We start from the raw sequence: 22,339 nt of genomic DNA on the forward strand, positions 1-22,339 counted from the left end.
ACGCACCTCTCCTAATTGTCCTCCTACACATGCGATAATGCTGTCACGGTCCGCCATCAGTCGAAATGCGCCCCGTGCGCTCCAGAGCGCTGCCAGCCGTCGGGGCATGGCTTCTGCAGCTACCCCCGGTCTTCAGTACGATGTTTCCGAGTCCTCTGGCGTGAAGGTTGCCAACAGAGAGCCTGCTGGCGTCACTGGTACTCTCGCCTTGGTTGCGAAGGCCGGTACCCGCTACCAGCCTTTCCCTGGTTTCTCCGATGCTCTTGAGCTCTTCGCTTTCCAGGTTTGTCCTCCCGCATCAATTGCTGCTCCGTACGCATTCGTGTGCTTCTTTGGGGGGCTTCAACATGGACTAACCGTATTTTCAACCAATTGATAGTCTACACTCAAACGCTCGGCGCTGCGGATCACTCGGGAGGTTGAGCTGCTGGGTGGTGAATTCTCCTCGACACATTCCCGTGAGAATGTTGTTCTCAAGACCAAGTTCCTTGCGAACGACCTTCCTTACTTTGTCGAGCTTTTGGCGGAGGTTGCTTCTCAGACTAAGTACCCTAGTAAGTTCATGTTAAGAAGGGGCCCAGTGAAAACTCAGTCTCTGGATATCTAACAACGGCCATTTCCACAAAGGCTACGAACTCAACGAGATCATCGCCAAGCTCTTGAAGCTCAGGCAGGTTGCTATTGCCAACGATTCTGAGGCTGTCGCTGTCGATGCCGCCCATGGTGTTGCCTTCCACCAGGGTCTCGGTGAGACCATCACTCCCTCCGCCCACGCCCCTTACGAGAAAACCCTCTCAGCTGAGGCTGTCGCCGAGTTCGCAAAGAACGCCTACGCCAAGTCAAACATCGCCCTCGTAGGCAGTGGTATCAGCTCTGCGGAGCTTTCGAAGTGGGTCGGTGATTTCTTCAAAGATCTCCCCAGTGCCGGCACCTCTGGCCAATACCAGCTCAAGTCCAACTCTCCTTCCAACTACCACGGCGGTGAGCAGCGTATTTCCACCAAGGCTGGCAACTCAGTTGTGATTGCCTTCCCTGGCACCAGCGCCTTCGGCACATCTGCTTACAAGCCCGCTGCTTCCGTCCTCGCTGCTCTCCTCGGCGGTGAGTCCTCTATCAAGTGGACTCCTGGCTTCTCGCTTCTCGGCCAGGCCACCCAGGGCTTCAACCAGCTTCGCGTCTCGACCAAGAACTACGCGTACTCCGATGCCGGTCTTCTTACCGTTACCCTGAGCGGCAAGGCCAACCAGGTCGCCTCCGCCGGTAAGAGCGTTGTCGAGGCTCTCAACAAGGCCGCCGCCGGCGAGATCCCCGCCGACGAGATCAAGAAGGCCACCGCTCTCGCCAAGTTCCAGGCTCTTGAGTCAGCTCAGACTCTCGCCACTGGCCTTGAGGCTACCGGTTCTGCTCTCATCAACGGCAGCAAGCCCTACCAGATCGGCGAGGTCGCCCAGAGCGTCGACAGCGTCACCGAGGCTCAGGTTAAGGATGTAAGTAATTTCTTCTCCATAGTCTACCCAACGGAGTGACTAGCTAACTTTGCATTCTAGCTAGCCAAGTCCCTCCTCTCTGGAAAGGCCTCCGTCGCCTCCGTCGGTGATCTCTCCCAAATCCCATACGCCTCCGACCTCGGTCTCACCGTCTAAATATCCTCACACATCCACGCACAACGACTCTCAAAACCTGTACACAATACATGCTAGACTGTTCCGGGACAAAACAACCGAAAGCCAGAGCGCCGAATCTTTCATGTGTCCTCGATAAATCCCGCAGATATATTTTCCTTTGCGTTTTCATTTTCGACTCTTTTTGTGATAGTTATTGTGGCTGTAGCTGTGTGACTGTAATACAACCGGATCTCTGTATTCTTAGTCTCATCCTTGCTATACCCTCATTATACCTCTGAAGTCTGTAGTTCGTTGGAATTCGAGGACTGGTTATATCTAAGCGGTTTAAGACATGCTGACATTCATGTAGGAGTGACATTCAACTACATTGAATTTTATCTGAGAATGGCTAGCAGATACTTGTTGAACTGCACTTGTTGCCTACAAACAAACCTGGGCTGCGGCAATGCTGAGTGAAAATAGACACAAATTTCCGCGGGGAGTCATTGCATCGTCGCAATTTGGCAGGATTAGGTTTCACATACTTTATAAACAACGGCGCAATCAACAAAGTGCTTGACCTTCTTGCTGTAGACCCAGAATAATGTAGCATTATTTTCTCTATTCCGCAGCAGTATAAACATCATAACATGGCTCAAATGCGCGGTAATACTCGAAACCGGTCGAGACCATGAACAACTTCAACGGCATTTTGACAAGACGCCTTACACGGTAGAAGGGTATTTCAAACCTTCTCTAGTGCTTCGCGGTGACTTTATCGCCAGTCAGTTTTTCAACTGCCTCTTTGGCCCTATTCGGTGCAGCGAAGCCCACACGTTAGCCTTGTTTCACACCTCGGTAGAGCACATGAAATCGGGGTAAGGGAAGTAGGAGACGGAGCCCCCATGCTTGTAAACATTGATTTGATGAGGGGAAGGGGTGGCTTACATGTCACCAAGAGCCACCATGCAAACGGTCTGCCAGATACCAAGACCAATTCGGGGGGCCACACCGCGGTACAATCCTTTGATACCGTTCGAGTCGTAGATGTACTTGAAAGCCTTGCCGACCGTAAGGTTCTTGGGACGGTTGGGATCCTCAGTCTTGCTTTGCATCTCGACACGGATGACCTCAATCGGCTGATTCCAGGCAGAGAGTCCACCACCAAGTCCTGATGCGATAACCTTCTCGATGGCGCTAAGCCTCTGGTTGTCGTCCTTGCCAGTAACCTTTCGAAGAGCCTGCTCTGCTAGACGGGAAAGACCGAATCGGGAACCCCAGTTGGTCGTCTGACGGATGGCAACAGCATTCACACCACGGTTGATACCTCTGATACCTTCTTTGCGGTAGATTTCCATGAACGTAGCGAAAGTGCTGGGAGGCTTGACACCCTGAGCAGCCATTTTATGTTTTGTGATCTCAACAGTCTTCATGCAAGTGCAGAAACCCATAGTGGCATAAGCCTGGGCGATTCCACCGGCCATGCCTCCCGAGATACCAGCGACGAAGTCTGGCGCACCAAGCACCTTGGCGCGGAATTCCGCCTCGGAGGCGACGAACAGAAGGACAGCACCCTTCGTGGAGGCCTCAATCCAGGCCCACGGAATGAGACCTTGGTAGTCTTCGCAATAAACACGCGTTAGCCCCGAAAAGATTGTACCCACCCCATACCTCGGCATGTGCGGGTGTGCGGATAGCGGGTTCACTTACAACCGAGGATCCCGCCACGACCCCATATCCGACCCATAGCGCCGGCGAAGCTATCGCCCCGGTTCGCAGCCATGGTTGTCTTGATCACTTCCAGTGGCTAGATATATGGCGTCAGTCAGAAATCATCCGAGTCGCGCATTCGGAATATGTACCTGTCCCAGAGTGGTGACCCTGACCGTGCTGTCAGCAACAAACTCTCAACGTTGTGTAAGAACATCTATAAAGTACTTACTCAAACATGTTCAATCCAGCACCCACTATACCAAATTCATCAGCATCAGACCGTCAAGGACATGGAGCGATACGTACGTAACAAGTTACTGAACTTGACGGGCTTCTTCTCGAGCTTGGGGACAGTGCCCAACTCTTCCGACGCTGAAGACATCTCTGATTTCGGGAGAAACACTGAAAGGGGCCCTGACCAAGGGATTTAGGGGATTCGTTGCCTAGCGGATCAGAAGAGATGAGGATTGAAATCGACCAGAACGCAGGTGTTCGAGCGGGTTGCGATACCAGGGATGTTTTTGGACAGGGAGAAGATTGAGGGTGGGAAAGGAGAAAGCTGAGAGGACCAGAATATAAAAAGAGAAAGAGAGGCGGAACGGGGATTATATTTCTGCAGCTGACTCTGGAATAATAATCCTCTAGGAACAGGGATTGTAAGTACACGGTAGCTCCTGTCACTCAAAGTTGGGACGACAACAGTCCGTAGACGGCCTGAGGCTCCGATCCTTCAACCTGCGCCTGGAACTTCTTCCCCAGCAGGCCAATCAAACGGTGAAGCGGGAGCGCTAGTCCCTATCGGAGAAGCTGACGGGCCGATCCCCGCTAGTCCGGTTCAGGCCGGGCGGTGTATGGACGGGAATTACCTTCCTCGGGTCATCACTCATCAGTTGGGAGGCGGAGGAAGTCGGGTGCCCCAACAGAGAAACCGTTGAGCAGAAAGCTCTCGGGCAAGTGTTCTACCGAGTACCGACAACGGAAATCTTAATCCACGTCCTAGTCTACCCTCAAGGAAACTAGAGAGTATGTACGGACTACTCCGTGGTCATCGCATTTGTCTACGGAGTATTCCGCGATTTCTCTATGAATGGCTCCTGAAGCACCCAACCACCGACGACCGTGGAACTAAAGAAGGCGCCGGCTGGTCCAATGCTCGGACTCTCAATGTATACAGAGTATAAAGGTCACTCGCGAAATCTCACCTTTGTTTCGTGGGTATTTTCCGGAACTAGTCCATACTTTTAGTAAGATTCTGTCGGGCCTAAATAGGGGGGGCCTAAGGTTGATCCCAGAATAATGGATGACATGGAATTGAAGTGTTGTTACAAGGCCTGCTCGAACAAGTCCTATCATACATTAATCGAACTAACCCCAACACTTGGTACGTTCCAGTCCAAGAAGACGTTAGATAAAATACAGAAATGGCTGTTGTCAATCATAAAATATATAGTTTCCTCCAAAATCTTCAATCGTTCAAAACATTTACAGCTTAGCGCCAACAAGCTTGGCGTAAGCCTCAGTGCTGAAACTCTTGGGACGCTCGATAGGGGCACCGAGAGCACGGTCGATGATGAGCTGAGGAAGGACACCGAGAGCACGGGAGACACCGAACAGGACGGTGTAGTAGTTAGCCTCAGTCAGGCCGTAGTACTGGAGGAGGACACCGGAGTGCTAGGAAGGTGTCAGTATACGGCGCCAGATCCGGTAAACAGGACGTAGAACTTACAGCATCAACGTTGGGGTACGGGTTCTTGGTCTTGCCGTGCTCGGTCAGAACGCCAGGGGCGATCTTGTAGACCTGGCTGACCAGGTTGAACATGGGATCATCAGGCAGCTTGCGGAGAGCGAACTCGCGCTGAGACATGTAGCGGGGGTCCGTCTTGCGAAGGACGGCGTGACCGTAACCGGGAACAACGCGACCAGCGTTGAGGGTAGACCAGAGGTAGTCCTTGATGGACTGGTCGCTTAGGTCGTTGCCGATGGCCTTCTTCATCTCGGTGAGCCAGTTGAGGACTTCCTGGTTGGCCCTATTGACAACAAAGGGTTAGGTAAACTGAATCATAGAGTATCAGGCGGTTGCTGGGGAGTGTAATCTTACAATCCGTGGAGAGGACCGGCAAGACCGTTGAGACCAGCAGCCAGAGAGAGCATGGGAGAGCTCAGAGCGCTACCAACAAGGTGGGTGGTGTGAGCACTGACGTTTCCACCCTCGTGGTCGGAGTGGATAGTCAGGTACAGGCGCATCAGCTCGACGAAGTCCTTGTTGTCGGCGAAGCCGAGCTGGTTGGCCAAGTTGTAGGAGTAATCCTTGTCCTTCAGGATAGGAGCAACCTTGCCGTCCTTGAAAACGTTGCGGTAAATCTTGGCAGCGATGGTGGGCAGCTTAGCAATGAGGTCCATAGAGTCCTCGAAGGTGTAGTGCCAGTACTCCTTCTTGTTGATACCCCTGGCATAGGCCTTGGCGAAGGCAGACTCGTGCTCAAGGGCAGTGACGGCGAGAGAGAACTGAGCCATGGGGTGAAGAGTGCTGGGGCAGCGGTCGATAAGCTCCTCAATGAACTTGGGGAGGTCGGAGCGAGCAGCCCACTCAGCAGACAGGTCGCGGACCTGCTGCTCCGAGGGCACCTCGCCAGTCAGGAGCAGCCAGAAAAGACCTGTCCATCTGTTAACAGTTGTTCCTTTGCGTTGACTATTGAGTTCCGTGTCAAAGCTCCTTACCTTCGGGGAGAGGCTCCTCGCCACCGGGGGCCTTAGGAAGAAGCTTCTGGCACTCGGGGATCTAGAGAACGTTAGACGGGCTTCGTATGGCGGCAATGGTCAGGGCGTCGCTTACGGTCAGGCCACGGAAACGGATACCCTCCTCAGAATCGAGGACGGAACCCTCCCAAACAAGGCATTTCACGCCACGGGCACCACCGTAGGCCTGGTCAAGGGTGAGCTCGCCAATGACCTTGTTGCCGTGCTCCCTACAGATTTCAATGACCTTGGTTAGCGACTGTCGCGATAACGGGTCTTAAGAACGAGGATATGCGTACTTCCGGAGCTTCTTAACCTTCTCGATCTCGCCAGGAAGCTTGTCGGCGAAGGTCTCCTTGAGGGACTGGACAAGTCAAAATACTCGTTAGCAAGCGCACATCGATTAGTCAAACAAAGCGCGGCGCAAAGACAGACCTTGGTCTTGCCGGTAGAGTAGCATCGCAGGCCGTTGAGGACAGCAGACTGAACAACCGGCTTACCAGCAAGAGTGCTGGAGCGGAGAGCAGAGGTACCAAGTCTGAGTGTGGAAGCCATATCTGATCAAACAACCTGAAAGTGGAGTTGATTGATTGAGGAAGAGCTGGGGAGGAGATGGAGGAGAGTAGTAGATAGCAGAGGGAGAAAAGAGAAGAAGTTCAGGTTTCGGGAGAACGTGAAAGCTGTTTTCGGTCCCATCTTTTTTCCATCTGGCCGTAACCAGGACAGCCTATGGGGCCGGTCTCCCGACTCCACCACAACAGAACTCGGAGCTTCTGCCGCCAGCTTCCGTCATCGCACAGGGCAGTCTGGAGTAGACTAGGCAGTCTTGGACGAGGGCTACTGTGAATGTCTCAGCATGCGACGACCAGCACAGAGTAGACTACATATGCTGATGACTCCATGCTGCTACATACAGCGGCACAGCCTAGCCTACAGTATGTGCTCCATAGGTGGTATTCGAACTCGGTATAAACTTCTAGGATTCCCCGTGTTGACATGTTCAACTCGCCGTGCTTTCAGCTACTACCATCCATGGATCATGGCTGGTGACGTCGGCAAGTATTTACGGTATTCCTCGGCAAGTCTCGAATCTCGATCGTGCTCGGCTGGACCCCGTAAAGTACGTGAGCCCGCTCTTTTTTTGGCGCTGAGCCTGAGAAACACTCTACATACTCCGTATGAAGTACTTATTTTAAGAACAAGGCACTGTCCTTTGTGAGTGACAGGCTGACAGCAGGACCGTTGATGGGTTCCTCAAGGATGATCCTTTGTTGAGATCCCACCATCGGCCCCATTCGGCTCACCGGGAGTTCACGTGATCTCAGATGTGCTTTAAGCAACTGACTAAGCGGCCTATACCTGGCTTTGATTTTTGCACTCACATGACCCTGACCACCAATGAAACTTTTCATTCAAATTGCCATCAAGCCCCTGCCTTCTTCTACAACCTCGACTCATCTTCATCTCATAACCAACCGCTTCGAACCTCTTTGTTTAATTTCATCACTTTCTCTTCTCTTTTTGATCCTCAACACCATTTTTGCGATAGGTCGTACTCTGTACACGTACTTCTTGACGAGCTGAACAGGCCTTAGACGCGATCGCTGTGTTTCCGCTGTAGGCCAAAGGCCACTGGCCGTAGTGACGCGACCAGAAGTCAGCTTAGGCTATCAATCTCAGCACATAGGCTGAAGCGCCGCGATACGGAGTTCTTGCTGCTGTCCGTCATAAGCATTCAGTATTCTATTGCTCCTTGCTGGATTTCCCAGTAGAAGCGACTCGTCGGGAGCCTGCTACATTGAATCTTGCGACTTCGTTCATCGCGCGATAGTGTCAACGCGCACCAGCGTGCTCAGTGCTCCAGTATTGAATTGCGAGTCCACAGCAGACACGCCATGTCGTCCGCAGTAGCAGAACTGGACAACTATCTCCAGTCCATGCTGGCTCTCAAGGCCCCGGGTGTCTCAGGCTCTAAGATCAACAGCATAACGTCGTTATGCACGGCAAATGTCCAGGTACTACACTCAACCTCCTGGACCACGTACTATCTCGGAAAATAGCAAGCTAACTTGTTCCCCCCAACCGCGCAGAACGAATCCGTCCTTATCCAAAAAATCTACACACATTTCAAGAAAGCACCAGGCACACACAAGTTGGGCGTACTCTATGTCGTAGATTCAGTAACTCGACAATGGGTAGATGCAGCACGCAAAGCAGGGCAGCCCGCTGGTAGTGCTGCTCCTGATGGAACCTTTGCCGCTGGCGTTAACCGAGTGACCGAGCTGTTACCTGTCTTGATGTCTGATATCATAAACAACGCGCCAGAAGATCAAAAGGTACGCTCTAGATGCATACATGCGAGTTATCCCATCCCACCGGATTTGCGGGCATATACATAAGGCCAATAAGACGCGATGATGTACCGTCTCGCGCTGCCGATCTTAAGACTTTGCTCTACGTATATCCCGCAACGCATCCCTTAACCTGCATAGAAACCACGCATTCTAGCGATTCTCTCCCGTCGCTTGGTGACGAATAGTTTAACTTACGTATTTCATTCGTCTTCATAGGAAAAAATCAAAAAGCTGGTCGACATCTGGGAGCGCGGATACACTTTTCCCGCCTCAATGCTTGCGTCTTTCAAACAGAAATTGAACGCGCCTGCGTCCAACAGTAAGCACTGCCTCCCTATGACGGCGGTTACTTGTACATCAAGGCCGTTGGCCGCGGGCAAAGGATTCAAAGTCCTTTTCCGCGCGCTATACATGAAGTTTACTTAGTACTTAGTTCTAACTTGCTTATACCAGATGTTGAATCGACCACTCCAGAAGGCTCTCCAGGCCCAAACCACGCCCTGTTTGGAGGCGCGCAGCAGCAACCACCAGTAGCAGCTAATGGTGCAGCTTCTATCACCTCCGCTCAACCAGCGCCAGATACCTCAAGTATCCTGAAAGCCTTGGCGGATATGGCCAAACAGAACACCGCAGCCCCGGCCGCTCAAGCTGCTGCTGCTCCTGTCAACCCTCTCAGCGCATTGAGCCATCAGGGTACAATTCCACAGCCCGCCTCTTCATCTATAGACCAAACTCTACAGCCCCAAGCTAACCCAGCTGGCGTAAACCCATATGGAGCCGTGGCAAATCCATTCGCTGCTCTAGGTGGCTTGGCTCAAAGCCCAGCGTTGGTGCAGCCGCAAAGTCAAAGCCATACCCCGACGCCATTAGCAACAGCTCAGAACCCTCTAGCTGCTCTCCTACCGCAGGCGACTGCACCGCCAGCGCAGCCGCCCACCATGACGCCTGATGGACTACAGCAACAGCTCCAACTTCTGCAAATGTTGGCTGCACAAGGCATCCCCCAGGATCAGTGGGCTACGGCTTTACAGATCCTCACTCTTTCTAACCCCGGCGCCATGCCCAATCTCAATCCTAGTCAAACCCCTGGATTCAATCTCACTGGTCAGAACACCAACACTTGGGGTGGTCATGCTGACTCACAGCCACGTGATTTCGGAGACCGCGAGCGTGACCGTGACTACATGCGCTCTCCCCCTGGTGGATATCGCCGTCGCTCACGTTCTCCCGGCTGGGACAGGCGCCGCGATGTGTCCCCGCCACGCCGACGTGATAGTCCTGTCTATGGAGAGTACCACGGTGATTCTCCTGGTCGTCGTGGTGCCGATCCACGAGGCCGACGAGGCAACGACTACCGTCAACGCAGCCCTGTTGGACGGAGGCGCCGTTCTCCTTCTCCTCAACGCAAGGATCCGACACTTCCTCCACCGGGGCCCAAGTTTATTGAGTGGGACTACTCCGTCGGCCAAGGAAATATCAAAGTTCTCAGTCGTACCCTCTTCGTTGGTGGTGTAACTTCCTCTGAAGCCCATCTACGTTCCCTTTTCTCAAAGTTTGGTATTGTCCAAACATGCATTGTGAATGTCGACAAACGCCATGCCTTCATCAAAATGATTAGTCGCCAAGACGCCATCAATGCTCGCGAAGGTATGGAGTCATATAAGACTGGAGATATGCAGCTTAGAACACGCTGGGGTGTTGGTTTTGGACCCCGTGATTGCAGTGATTATCAGACAGGAATCAGCATCATTCCCATTGAGAGGCTCACGGAGGCGGATCGGAAATGGATGCTCACCGCGGAGTACGGTGGTACTGGAGGAAGGCCCATTGAATCGGGTATGATCGTCGAAGAGCCAGATATTGAGATTGGTGCTGGTGTTTCATCAAAAGCCATCAGTAGACGGATTGCTACCGACACTGGAGGCAAACGTGGCCCTGTTTCGACACGCGTCCAGCATGACCGCCCTCCCCGTCGTGAACGTGACGGTCCCCCAATGGGCGACATGTCGAACGCCAACAATGTCGGTGTTCCTCCAGCTGTACCCGGTTTTGGCTTCTCCTTCCCGGGCATGCCCCTGTTCCCTCCTGGTTTCATGATGGGGGGTGCGCAGCCCGGTAACCCATCGCAGCCGCCTCCTCCTGGCCAATGAAACCTTATGCTTAGACAGTCGCTCAGCACTTGAAATCACGAAGAACGAGACGAATGTTGTTCCTAGCTTACGTCGACAAAATATCCCGTCATTCAGTTCAAATTCAACCTCTTGTCTTGATACCAACTTCCTTTCTCCATAACCTCTCTATTTCGCATTTGGATTCTCTCGGAAATACGATTTCGTATCTGCTACAAACCATGCCGTGGCGTTTTGGCTCAGGAATCACTTTGAAGACGGGACTTTAGCTCATCTTTAGGCAACACCTTTTCAGCGGCCTTGACAGGATGGGATAAAAATATGTCTTATAGCCCTTGCACCAATTTCTCCTACATTACTTTCTGTACTTGTACTTCACTCATCCACCCCCTTCTCCTTTCTTGAACGCTTTGATCTAATTGTTGGGGAGAACTAAATTCGCAAGGCTTGAATCTTGTATGGTCCCGCATTCACGAATCTCTCGCGCGGATGCTTATCTTGACCTCATTGTCTTTTCATTCCATTCAAAGTACTTCAGTATTATGGGGTCTGGAAAGTTGGGGACTCGCTGATACTTACGTGGCGGTCGGGTATTTTTGTTGCATTCATTTTCTATTCACGTTCTTCGTTTGTTTGTCTCTGGTTTCGAGTTGCATTATCCGTGCCCCTAGGTAGTTAGTTGGCCAATCCCACATTTTTACTACTTTGTTACTCTGTTTAATCGTAGAAAGCGTATGAAAGCGTATGCACACACATAGAAAATACTTCGGATCCCGATTACTAGGAGGCCTTGTAGGATACTCATGGGAGGCAAATGTTTAAGAACTTGAGCTATATGAAGGAAATAAATAGCTCTAGTAAATACGCGCAATATCATCAGTCAAGGAAGGCACAAATATCCAGACATATTTGCGATAACATAGATAAGTAGGTATAGCTAGCTACTAGGAAACCAACGCCATAGTCAGGTTCGCGCAATACTCAACTCTCGTTTGACAGATTTGGCTCTTCACTTCAGGATCGAGACATTACCCGCTTTGAGCGACTTTGAATATTGCCGCAAACGACTGCTCAAAGTCGGCGATAATGTCGTCGATGTGCTCGGTTCCGACAGATATACGGATGCCATCTTCAGTGACACCAGAGTCTAAGCGCTCTTGGTCGGTCAACTGTTCGTGTGTCGTGCTCCAGGGGTGGATTGCGAGGGTCTTTGAGTCCCCAACACTATGTGCCCGGTTAACTATTTAGTCTGTCCTCATGCTTGATAGGAAAACCCCCAGTTCCATGCTTACTTTGCTAGGTTGGAGATGAGCTTGAAGTTGTCGACTACCTGACTTCCCACGGCTGCCTCGCCCTTGACACCGAAGGACAAAACACCACCAAAGCCACGCTTGAGATACTTCTTGGCAACTTCGTGGCTCGGGTGTTCTTCGAGGCCGGGGTAGGAGACCCACTTGACGTGCTCGTTGTTCTTCAACCAGGTTGCGAGGACGAGGGCGTTGGCAGCGTGGCGTTCGGCGCGCAGGCTCAGGGTTTCCAGGCCTAGGATGAGCTGCTGAGCGGCAAAGGGGTTCAGGGCAGACCCGACATCACGAAGGATCTCGACCCGAACACGGATCGCGAACGCGATGGGGCCAAAGGTTTCCCAGAAATTCAGGCCGTGGTATCCCTCAGATGGTTGCGTAAACTGGGGGAATCGCGCGGCGTTCTTGCCCCAGTCAAATTTGCCGCTGTCGATAACGACGCCTGCAATAGTTGTGCCGTGACCACCAATCCATTTTGTTGCACTATGCACAACGATGTCTGCACCATGCTCGATGGGTCGGACAAAGTAGCCACCAGCACCGAAGGTGTTGTCAACCTGGGGTTGATAGGTGAGCCAACAGTCTTGCTATTAATATACCACTCGAACTTACCACCAGGGGAACACCTTTATCATGCGCGACTTTGGCTATGGCCTCCAAGTCAGGCACATTGTAGCGAGGGTTTCCTATGGTCTCGACGAAGATGGCTTTGGTGCGGTCGTCAATGACCGCGGCGAAGTCCTCTGCCTTATCCCCCTGCACAAATTTGGTGGTAATTCCTAGTCGCGGAAAGAGAACCTTGAACTGGTTGTATGTCCCGCCATAGAGATTACTTGTGGATATGATGTTGTCGCCAGCATGTGCTAGGGCAGAAATGGTCATGAATTGGGCTGCCTGTCCAGATGAAGCGGCCACTGCAGCAACACCACCCTCGAGTGCAGCTATACGCTTCTCAAACACATCCACTGTGGGCTATAGTAATGCATTCAGCTAAATGACCATCTAAGTATAATGGGTCGAACCTCGCTTACGTTCATGATTCGGCTGTAGATGTTGCCAAACTCTTTGAGGCCAAAGAGCCTAGCACCGTGTGCGGAGTCATTGAAAGTATAGGACTATGGACATCAGTGTCTCGACTGACTAAAGATGTTGACTTGACCTACCGTAGTCGCATAGATTGGAACGGCTCGGGAGTTAGTTGCAGGGTCAGGTTCCTGGCTTTGAGGTGGTCAGGATATACTGGTCAGTAGATATGTGTAGAGGCGGGGGTTATTACCCTGCATGGAGCTGAAGAGTCTCAAAACGTTGCTGCTCAGGATCAGACATGGGGCCTTCTTAATATGAGATAGGTGTCTTGGGTCTCGCTTGATTTGAAATGAAATTATCTCCCTGACATCCAACAAACCGGTGGAGGGGTACCGCTTATATGCGGGGAAGAGCTGTAGCACATCTCTGATGACCACAATGGCGTGATTGTGTCTTACCCAATTGACGCAACCCAATGAGAAGGAACGTGAAGCCCCTGGAACCTATCGAAATCGCGTGGGTGATGGAAACAGAGTTCAGAATAGAACTCCACTTTCCAGACAGTTGTCTATTCAGATAGTCTAGGAATTAGGGCGCGCGGCTATGCTAGAGGGTTCGAGCCCCGGGCCGCATATGTTCATGTCCAGGACCGGAACTTTTTATTTCAGATCCTGTTGGGTGTGGTAGCCGTGTGGATAAAATATCTATGGTTATGTGACCCTGTATCTTGGTTATCCATGTAGCTAGTACTTCTTAGATATTATTAAATTTAACATAACAAAAAAGCTTTGTATAAATACTGTATGACTTTATGAAATTAAGGCTAACCAATAACAAAAAAATGTACTATAAGATCAGTATCAAGTCAGTAAGGGATTGTTAAGAGGAGAACAGTGGAATCTCAGAGTGATCTATACACGGGGACTAACTCATGGCCAACCAACTATACTACTCTGTACATTGGGGTTGGCCTTTGATACTGTACATGTTTAAAAGGGTGGTGATGTCATCCTTCTGCACCAGCGTGACGTGCGCTTGCTGTCCTATTGCTGCCTGACTGCCTGAATTTCCGATGACATCTGCACTACCTTATTTGCTATATAGCTGGTTGCTAGTATTCTCTAAATTTTATTAAGTTTCGCTCTTATTATATCCTAATATGCCCTTATCATCATATTACCTGTTAATGGCGCGTAGTTTTACGGAGTGCTCCTTCACATAAATTGGGTGCTTGACTCCGGAGTGCAGTGTCCATCGGCTGTGGATATCACAGTGGGCCTTGCTAAAGAGCCTCGATACAGGGTCCGGCCAGTGAGCATTAAATATCTCTGCCATATTACACTGCATAATTCATAACTCTGTTCGGCTAAGTTATAGAGGACCTGGCCTGACGACTAGCGCATAATATTGCCTAAAATCCGCGATAATAGCAGTAGATTAAGATATAATTAGTAAGTGCAAAGCCAAAGCTCTAAAGATGAGATCCTTCGTCGTGTTTGGTGATCTGCAGCGTACTCGTGTCTCGTGTTCAATGCGCCGAGCCACACTTTTTGCAAGGCAGCCGAATTCCTTCATCAGTGACCATCACACGCCAGACTAAAATGGGATGGCTTTTGTGGCTGCGAATATTTACGAGCTCCGCTTATGAGCTCATTTTTGTCCAGCGCCCAGCTCGGCTTCGTTTGCCATATATATTATTTAGAACTCCAGCCCTGCACCTGCACCTGACCTCGTTCCATACCCTACCGCGACAAAGATTACTCTTTTCTTCTCCATAAAAAATCTAAGAACAGATACCCAGACCAAGGTACATCTACTGTTGTCTATATAAACCGCGTCTGCTGATCCAATCATTTTCAGAGTGCATTTAGAACTCCCCTCATTAACGATCCTATTATAGCACCAACCTCCATCAAGATGGCCAGATACGATTTACCTTTGTTCTATATCCTGCGGGGTGTACAGGCCGTTTTTGCCGTCATCGTATTGGGCTTAACAGGACATGGTTCGTTCCCTCGAGACTTGACCTACTTGGCATGCGCTGACTCTTCCAGCTGTAAATGTAACCGATGGCCACTGGTGGGATACCGTCAATTTCATGCTATTCAACGGTGTCTGGACAATCTTCATCGTCGTTCCATATTTCATCCTGGCGCCGAGGTTTTTGCCTGTGATCGCCCATTGTTGGATTCTCGTGGCCGTGGATGCAGTCACCATGATCTTCTGGTTTGCTGGTTTCATTGCTTTGGCTGTTGATCTTGGTGACGCTCGGGGCTGCTCCAACTGGTCACCGTGCCAGGGATTGCAAGCTGCGGCGGCGTTTGGTGCTTTCAACTGGTAGGTTCCCCAAATAAAAAAAAAAGGAGCGGAACCCTGGGACAATCGCTAATGGAGACATTTAGGGTTTTGTTCTTGGCCACAACCGTTCTGAACACCATGGGCGCTCTCCGAAGGGATTCTGCTCCTGGCCCTCAGCCTCCTACTGCCCATGTGCCTTGAGCTTGGTCATCATTGATATCCCACGCAGCCTGAAATGAAGCGCTTTGTAGTATGTACTTGGTACTCGGCGCCATGACGTCATTGGATGCTCCAGAGATTAATGCTTTGCGATGTTTTTCGATGCTGTTGTTATTCCGCGCTATGCATGACTTTGAGCTTGTGGATACCCAGGATATATTATCTGATATAGTTCAATACCCTTTTGTACTTGATATATGATCCAGCTAAGGCACGGTGCTGAATTAATCTTTATAATGGCTGCATCTGCCCTAAAGCTCAGACATTCCGGCCCAGTGTACCTGATCATGGATTAGTATAGTTCGCACCATTTATTAACTACCAAGCAATGAAAGCTCTAGCATATTTGTGAAGCTAGGCTGAGTTATGTTCTGCATCCCAGAGCTTGGCCCGGCGTTGTATCCGACATTCCGGTTTCCGAGGCTGGCTACGGAGTACCTAGGGCGCCAAGCTATGGAGACTCGGCGGCCGGGCGGGATCCTAATAATCTCTGTTTAATCCGTACCTGAGGTCCTGAGCGCGGCGACTGCGTTTTATCTGGAGCCAAGCGGCAAGAACAATGCCCATGGAAATTAATCTGATTTCTCTTGTTACAATGTCTACTACAGAATCAGTCACGGTATACATCGTATTCACCAAACGAAAAGTGTTAGTTCTCGTACATTATACATCCATGTTAATGGTTCTGGCCAGTGTCGGCCCGGCTGCTTGGAATTGCTTGTCTCTCAGCCTCTTACGAGTTCGTGATATGGTACAATAGCTAGCCTAAACAGATATATAAAGGTTTAAATTCGAGTAATGCTATCTAGAAGACTTTAAACAAAACTCTAAAAAGTAAATGATTGAAATAAGATCGAGGAGAAGTTCTCCGCCCATTATCCAAGATTTAGGTAGGCGGCTAATTAGTATCTGGCAATTTGCCTCTGGTGGCGCATCCGCAACTACTGTACCTAAACTTACAAGAGAGAAAAACCTTCAAATTTTCCGGCCCACATCGGAAGCAGCAATGCTCCCCACACTCTCAGGGGCTCTGAGGGCCATGATTGGGTTTGTAGCTCGATGCCATCCCATAGCAGGCAATGACATATGCGGCGGACTCCGAGGCAAAGAGCAAAAATCTTTCCAGAAGGCGTGGTCGAGGTTCCTGGATAGAGAGCCAGCGTTGCATCCCATTCAGGATTCATCGCCCACCATGAGGAGACTCGACCAGGTCCCCCTCATTTTTCCTAGTTTTCCTTACATAACATCTTCTATTCCATGGATTCCATTACTGCTGCCATTTTGTCATATCTCTTTATCTCTTGACGCACTCCGCAAAGACGGGAGAAATTCCCTAAAAGTGCGGTCCTGGGGTTCTTCTGGGTCTCTCGCCCCCTTCAAATTGCTTCGATTTCCGCGCGTTTGAAAGCAAGAGTCAGAGTCTGGTCTGGGTGGAGCCAGATCTGACATTTTCTTCCACGCGAACCGTCTTCTCTTCTTCTTTCCATCTTTCACCTCATCTATCTATACGTCCTTTAAGCTCATAGCAGGCACCCTTGACCTCTAGTCTCCGGAATCCTCGGCCATTGGACTGACTCATTAGGGCCAGCCATGTCCTACGAGCACGCCCTCAACAGCACGGCGGTCCAGGGAGGAAAGGACAAAATGATCAACGATGAAGCCGTCCAGGTCACTGCCGCACAATCACCTCTCGGCCTGGACGATGCAGACTGCGAGAAACATGGCGCCGGTCGCGAGTCCAATCCCCTACCAGACCTTAAGCGGAAGCTCAAGAGCAGACATTTGCAGATGATTGCCATCGGTATGCTTCCGGGCGATATCCCGCGGAATCGGCGGGTCTGTTGAAGAAATGCGCTAACAAATGTGCATGCAGGTGGCACGATTGGCACCGGTCTTTTTATTAGCAGCGGCAGTGCTATCTCGACCGCAGGCCCTGTCGGCGCTTTGATTGCATACATCTTCATTGGATCCATCGTCTTCTCAGTTATGACGGCATTAGGAGAGATTGCTACCTACCTGCCCATTCCTGGTGCCTTCACCTCCTACGCTACTCGATTCATTGACCCTAGTTTGGGTTTTGCTATGGGTTGGATTTATTGGTTTTCCTGGGCTATCACCTTTGCCCTCGAGCTCACGGCAACCGGGTTAATCATCCAATTCTGGAACAAGGATCTCAACATAGCGATTTTCATTGCCGTCTTCTGGGTCTTCATCACACTCTTTAACATGCTCCCAGTCAGCTTCTTCGGCGAGCTAGAATTTTGGTTCTCTAGCATCAAAGTCCTTACTGTCATAGGTGGGTCAGAACAGGCTTCGTTGGATCTACGCTGTCCTAGCTGACTGTTGTACTAGGCTTCATGATTTTCGGTGTTTGCATCAACGCTGGCGCAGGACAAGAAGGCTATATTGGATTTCGCTACTGGGTAGATCCAGGTCCATTCGTAGCCTACGAGGGTATTCATCCTCATTCGACAGCCAAATTTGTTGGTTTTTGGGCTGTTCTCGTCCAGGCTGCCTTCGCTTACCAAGGGACGGAACTGGTTGGTATTGCTGCCGGCGAGACTGAGAATCCTCGCAAAACTGTGCCTTCGGCCATCCGCAAAACGTTTTTCCGTATCCTGTTCTTTTTCGTGTTGACGATCTTCTTCATCGGCATACTTGTGAAAAGTGACGATAACCAGCTCCTAAACGCGAATGGAAACGACGCGAATTCGTCCCCGTTTGTCATAGTGGCCAACAATGCTGGGGTGGCAGTCCTGCCAGACATCATCAACGCGGTTCTGCTGACTGTGGTTCTTTCCGCCGCAAACTCCAACGTTTATAGCGCCAGTCGCATCCTGATTGGCCTTGCCCAGGAAGGGTTCGCTCCCCGTTTCTTCAAGAAAACCTCGAAGAACGGTGTGCCTTACTACAGTGTGGCGTTCGCGTCAGCATTTGGCTTACTTGGATTTATGAACGTTTCCAATTCTGGCGCTACTGTTTTCAACTGGTTTCTGAATATCTCTAGTGTGGCCGGTCTGATTTCATGGGCGTCCATTCTGGGATGTCATCTAGCATTCATGCGTGCTCTCGAAGCTCGTAACATCTCTCGGGACCTCCTCCCCTATAAGGCGTTGTGGCAGCCATGGTTTTCATGGTATGGGCTTTTCTTCAACGTTTTGATTATCCTAACCCAGGGATTCACTGCCTGGCTCATCAAGTTTAGCGTGTCGGACTTCTTCGTTGCCTACATCAGCGTGATTCTCTTCGTCGTCCTTTACCTTGGCCACAAGATCGTCTACCGACCCGCGTTTGTTCGCCCTATTGAGGCGGATATCGACACAGGCCGTATTGCGCTGGAGAACGAATACTGGGAGACTACCATATCCGACGAGAAGTGGTACAAACGGGTGTATACCTCAATCTTTTCGTAGATTGTCATGCCCTCTCATTATACTGTCAATAACTACATGCATCGGAGAGGATTCAGCTATGATGTATTCGTCTTTCTGACCATCCCCGCTTTGTACATTATGAGTTTACATATTTGATGTCTGCATCGCATGGAGTTGGGTGACTTGAATTGATATTTCACGATTGTTGTGGTGCATTTTCATGTGTATAATAGATGAATGTATTTACCTAAAGCAACTTGATTCTGACTGTTCATTTATCAATTTCGGGATTCGACGCTGAAAACGTGGGAGTATCGACGGGGTAAGTATCCACGGGGTACTCCTGCGCTTTCTGGTCCTTCCCGTGGTCGGTGGCGACCACCCGCCGCCTAAGTATGGCGTTCAACGTACTCCGTACGTAGCCGAAACCGATGTTAGTGGTCATGCTGTGGACATAAACTGAGCAATTATGAGTTCACAATGCACGTGCAGCTTCACAGAGGAGCCCATTTGACCTCTTGATCCTTGGCAAGAATTACAGCTTTGGTCTCAGCCATGACAATGTACTTCGTAGCTGCGCAGTCTAAAAGGAGCCATGTGAACAAATGATAGTCACAAGACAGCGCCAACTTCATCAAGTCCTGGGCGATATCTTTGCAGCGAATAGAATACTGGACTGTGTCGTGTCTCTCGAGTTCCGGCCTCGGCTTCAAGTCCTCTTTTCCTTCTGCTTGTTGTGGAAACCTCGAAGCTAGGAAAGTACCGAGGCTCTTTCCGTAAACGGGCGGGCCCACTGGGTCTCCATTGGACATCTCTAAATTTCGGAGCTGGCGACTATCCCCGTTTGCTGCACGACTTTCCAACTGCCGCTTCATGGTCGATGGTAGACCAGAACTAATCCTTTGTTCCAGCTTTCTCCTTCTTTTCTCTTTTGCTCGCTTCTCTCAGTAGACATTAGACATTTATCCTTTTTTTTTTTTCTCACCGTCCACCAACGTTGATAGCACGGAGTTGCTCCTCTGATCTATCTCCGGCCTCTCAGTTTCTAGACCCGGTCTTTCTCCCTATCGATCCCCTCGGTGTACGGTTGATCAAGTTACGCTGGCACATTGCTTTTTTTTTTTCGTAGCCATGTTTTTTTCTCATGAGCGGGTTCACTATGCTCGTGCAGCGGAGCTCACTCAGGAGCCTCCGAAAGGCATGCCTTATTCTGTCGCTATACCGAGCACGCAGAAGGAAGGACGGAGCCCTATTTACCGTTCTTGGAATTCACAGCAGGAGTTGGTCAAAACGTTGGACCCCGATGTACGCGCAGAGCCTCCATATAGGTTGGCCTACCAGAGGGCTTGGAGTTAACGGCTTTAGGTCACCACTGCCCACGAGATTTTCGAGTCGACTGCGAACGCAACCCCTAAGGCCGATTGTCTTGGATGGCGTCCTTACGATCCGGCGACGAAGACCTGGGGTCAATATCAATGGCTGAGCTATGGCACGGTCCAGAAACGGCGCACCGACTTCGGTGCTGGATTGGTGGAGCTACATCACAAGCACAAATGTGTTCAAACCGGGCAGTACGGTGTTGGTCTCTGGTGCCAGAATCGTCCGGAGTGGCAGATCACAGGTATATTGTTCTCACGGGCCATCGCAGTATAATGCTGATTTTTAGACCTGGCATGCATGTCGCAAAGCCTGTACTCGGTCTCGATTTACGATGTTCTTGCCTCAGATGCGACGGAATATATCATCAATCACGCCGAGTTGAGCTGTGTTGTGACCTCCTTGCCTCACATCCCAACATTGATCAAGCTCAAGCCTATTCTTCCCAACCTGAAGATTATCGTCAGCTTAGACTCACTCGACGCGGGTGAACCGGCCGGCCAGTCCAAGCGCGCTCTGCTGGAAAGCATGACCGCTGATTATGACCTTACCATCTACAGCATAGACCAAGTTGAAGCTCTGGGCGCGACCGCTAACCGCCCTCTCAATCCCCCCAAACCCTCGGATATTGTCACTATCAACTATACTTCTGGTACCACAGGTGCTCCCAAGGGCGTGGTCCTTACACACGAGAACGCGGTTGCTGCTGCTTCTGGCGCTCTGGTGGCCGTGTCTCACGCGCGGGATGATACATTTCCGTCGTATCTTCCCCTCGCACATATTTTTGAACGACTTACGGAACACGCGGCACTCTGGTCCGGTGCTCGCATCGGTTATTTCCATGGAAATATCTTGGAACTAGTCGATGACCTCAAGGTGCTCAAGCCCACTGGATTTGTATCCGTTCCTCGCCTTTTCAGCCGATTTGGAACTGCCATTCGCGCTGCCACCGTTGAGGCCCCTGGCTTTCGAGGAGCTCTGTCCAAACACATAGTTGCGGCGAAGAGCGCAAACCTAAAGAACCCGGATCCCAGCAAAGCTACTGTAAAGCACGCTTTGTATGATCGGATTTGGGCCAAGAAAGTTGCTGCAGCCGTTGGTTTAGAACGTGCAAAGTCCCTGGTTTCGGGATCTGCGCCTTTGGATCCTTCTCTGCACGACTTTTTGCGAGTAGCCATTGGCGCCGATTTCTCTCAAGGATATGGTCTAACTGAGACTTATGCTATGGCATGCGCACAGTCTCCCAAGGATGTCTCATCTGGCAACTGCGGACGTGTTGCTCCCTGCACGGAGGTGTGTCTGCTGTCCCTACCGGACATGGAATACTCGGTGGATGATAAACCTTTTCCCCGCGGTGAACTTCTGATTCGTGGCCCTAATGTCTTCAAGGAGTACCTCAAGAACCCGGAAGAGACAGCTAAGGCCATCACTGCGGACGGGTGGTTCCGGACGGGCGATGTCGCCAAGATTGATGAGATGGGCCGCATCATCATCATTGATCGCCGGAAGAATGTTCTTAAATTGGCACAAGGAGAATACATCTCACCTGAACGTCTGGAGGGTATCATCACGTCGGAGCTGGGCTACTTCGCGCAAGCTTACGTGCATGGTGATAGTATGCAGACTTTCTTGGTTGGTATCTTCGGTGTACAGCCTGATATGTTTGCGCCATTCGCCAGCAAAATACTTGGTCGGACCATTGCACCTACCGACATTGCAGCCATCAAGGCAGTACTGCAGGACAGCAAGATCAAGAAGGCTGTATTGAAGGATCTCGAGCGTGTGGCTAAGAAGAATAAACTCGCGGGATATGAGCGGGTAAAGAATTGCGCTCTGATGGTTGAGCCGTTCTCAGTAGAGAATGACCTGCTGACTCCGACGTACGTATTGTATTGCCTTTGCCTTGATTTCGGGCGAATGCTAATTCAAAGATCTAGTCTCAAGCTCAAACGCCCACCTGTTGTGAAGAAGTATCGCCAGCTTCTCGATCAGCTATACGAAGATGCCAACAATGAGCAATCTGCTCCTAAGGCTAAGTTGTAGTCTATCTAAGGCTGCAAGGGTTTGCGGTTACCCTTTTTGTACATAAGCAAGTTTCTACCTGGCGGCGTGAGTCTTTGTATGAGCCTGGAACATAACTGTATAATATATCAGATGAATAGACTTATATCCTGAAGACCTGGACATATTAATCGGGAATTGAAT

General features: G+C 50.6%; 9 protein-coding genes across 9 annotated transcripts; 5 read left to right on the forward strand and 4 right to left on the reverse strand.

Annotated features, from left to right (window-relative positions):
• Nucleotides 1–37: 37 nt before the first annotated feature.
• DSM5745_00519 (ubiquinol--cytochrome-c reductase subunit 2) lies at nt 38–1,643 on the forward strand (the record flags this gene model as incomplete). The annotated part of the gene is made up of 4 exons (XM_026742535.1): nt 38–283; nt 380–554; nt 628–1,487; nt 1,548–1,643. 4 exons carry the CDS (start codon nt 38–40, stop codon nt 1,641–1,643), a joined length of 1,377 nt encoding a protein of 458 aa, XP_026608380.1.
• A 905-nt stretch (nt 1,644–2,548) lies between these two features.
• On the reverse strand, nt 2,549–3,699 carry DSM5745_00520 (putative mitochondrial DNA replication protein (Yhm2); the record flags this gene model as incomplete). Its single annotated transcript, XM_026742536.1, has 5 exons — nt 2,549–3,225; nt 3,315–3,411; nt 3,467–3,485; nt 3,547–3,571; nt 3,624–3,699. The coding sequence occupies 5 exons, from the start codon at nt 3,697–3,699 to the stop codon at nt 2,549–2,551; spliced, it is 894 nt and encodes a 297-aa protein (XP_026608381.1).
• A 1,100-nt stretch (nt 3,700–4,799) lies between these two features.
• On the reverse strand, nt 4,800–6,608 carry cit1 (citrate (Si)-synthase CIT1; the record flags this gene model as incomplete). The annotated part of the gene is made up of 7 exons (XM_026742537.1): nt 4,800–4,988; nt 5,044–5,344; nt 5,416–5,971; nt 6,036–6,096; nt 6,151–6,283; nt 6,353–6,417; nt 6,489–6,608. 7 exons carry the CDS (start codon nt 6,606–6,608, stop codon nt 4,800–4,802), a joined length of 1,425 nt encoding a protein of 474 aa, XP_026608382.1.
• A 1,340-nt stretch (nt 6,609–7,948) lies between these two features.
• DSM5745_00522 (Nrd1 complex RNA-binding subunit) lies at nt 7,949–10,557 on the forward strand (the record flags this gene model as incomplete). The annotated part of the gene is made up of 4 exons (XM_026742538.1): nt 7,949–8,068; nt 8,114–8,389; nt 8,624–8,726; nt 8,861–10,557. The coding sequence occupies 4 exons, from the start codon at nt 7,949–7,951 to the stop codon at nt 10,555–10,557; spliced, it is 2,196 nt and encodes a 731-aa protein (XP_026608383.1).
• A 1,007-nt stretch (nt 10,558–11,564) lies between these two features.
• DSM5745_00523 (O-acetylhomoserine aminocarboxypropyltransferase/cysteine synthase family protein) lies at nt 11,565–13,166 on the reverse strand (the record flags this gene model as incomplete). The annotated part of the gene is made up of 6 exons (XM_026742539.1): nt 11,565–11,760; nt 11,829–12,397; nt 12,453–12,812; nt 12,872–12,955; nt 13,004–13,058; nt 13,117–13,166. The coding sequence occupies 6 exons, from the start codon at nt 13,164–13,166 to the stop codon at nt 11,565–11,567; spliced, it is 1,314 nt and encodes a 437-aa protein (XP_026608384.1).
• A 1,617-nt stretch (nt 13,167–14,783) lies between these two features.
• DSM5745_00524 (uncharacterized protein) lies at nt 14,784–15,365 on the forward strand (the record flags this gene model as incomplete). The annotated part of the gene is made up of 3 exons (XM_026742540.1): nt 14,784–14,871; nt 14,921–15,203; nt 15,269–15,365. 3 exons carry the CDS (start codon nt 14,784–14,786, stop codon nt 15,363–15,365), a joined length of 468 nt encoding a protein of 155 aa, XP_026608385.1.
• Nucleotides 15,366–16,973: 1,608 nt separating this feature from the next.
• On the forward strand, nt 16,974–18,796 carry DSM5745_00525 (putative arginine transporter; the record flags this gene model as incomplete). Its single annotated transcript, XM_026742541.1, has 3 exons — nt 16,974–17,184; nt 17,257–17,679; nt 17,736–18,796. 3 exons carry the CDS (start codon nt 16,974–16,976, stop codon nt 18,794–18,796), a joined length of 1,695 nt encoding a protein of 564 aa, XP_026608386.1.
• Nucleotides 18,797–19,251: 455 nt separating this feature from the next.
• DSM5745_00526 (uncharacterized protein) lies at nt 19,252–19,632 on the reverse strand (the record flags this gene model as incomplete). The annotated part of the gene is made up of 1 exon (XM_026742542.1): nt 19,252–19,632. The coding sequence occupies one exon, from the start codon at nt 19,630–19,632 to the stop codon at nt 19,252–19,254; it is 381 nt and encodes a 126-aa protein (XP_026608387.1).
• Nucleotides 19,633–19,957: 325 nt separating this feature from the next.
• DSM5745_00527 (putative AMP-binding enzyme) lies at nt 19,958–22,177 on the forward strand (the record flags this gene model as incomplete). Its single annotated transcript, XM_026742543.1, has 4 exons — nt 19,958–20,062; nt 20,123–20,378; nt 20,424–22,014; nt 22,072–22,177. The coding sequence occupies 4 exons, from the start codon at nt 19,958–19,960 to the stop codon at nt 22,175–22,177; spliced, it is 2,058 nt and encodes a 685-aa protein (XP_026608388.1).
• Nucleotides 22,178–22,339: the final 162 nt, after the last annotated feature.

The sequence above is a fragment of the Aspergillus mulundensis genome (genome assembly GCF_003369625.1).
Source record: "Aspergillus mulundensis strain DSM 5745 chromosome Unknown scaffold_0, whole genome shotgun sequence".
NCBI classification, from domain to species: domain Eukaryota; kingdom Fungi; phylum Ascomycota; class Eurotiomycetes; order Eurotiales; family Aspergillaceae; genus Aspergillus; species Aspergillus mulundensis.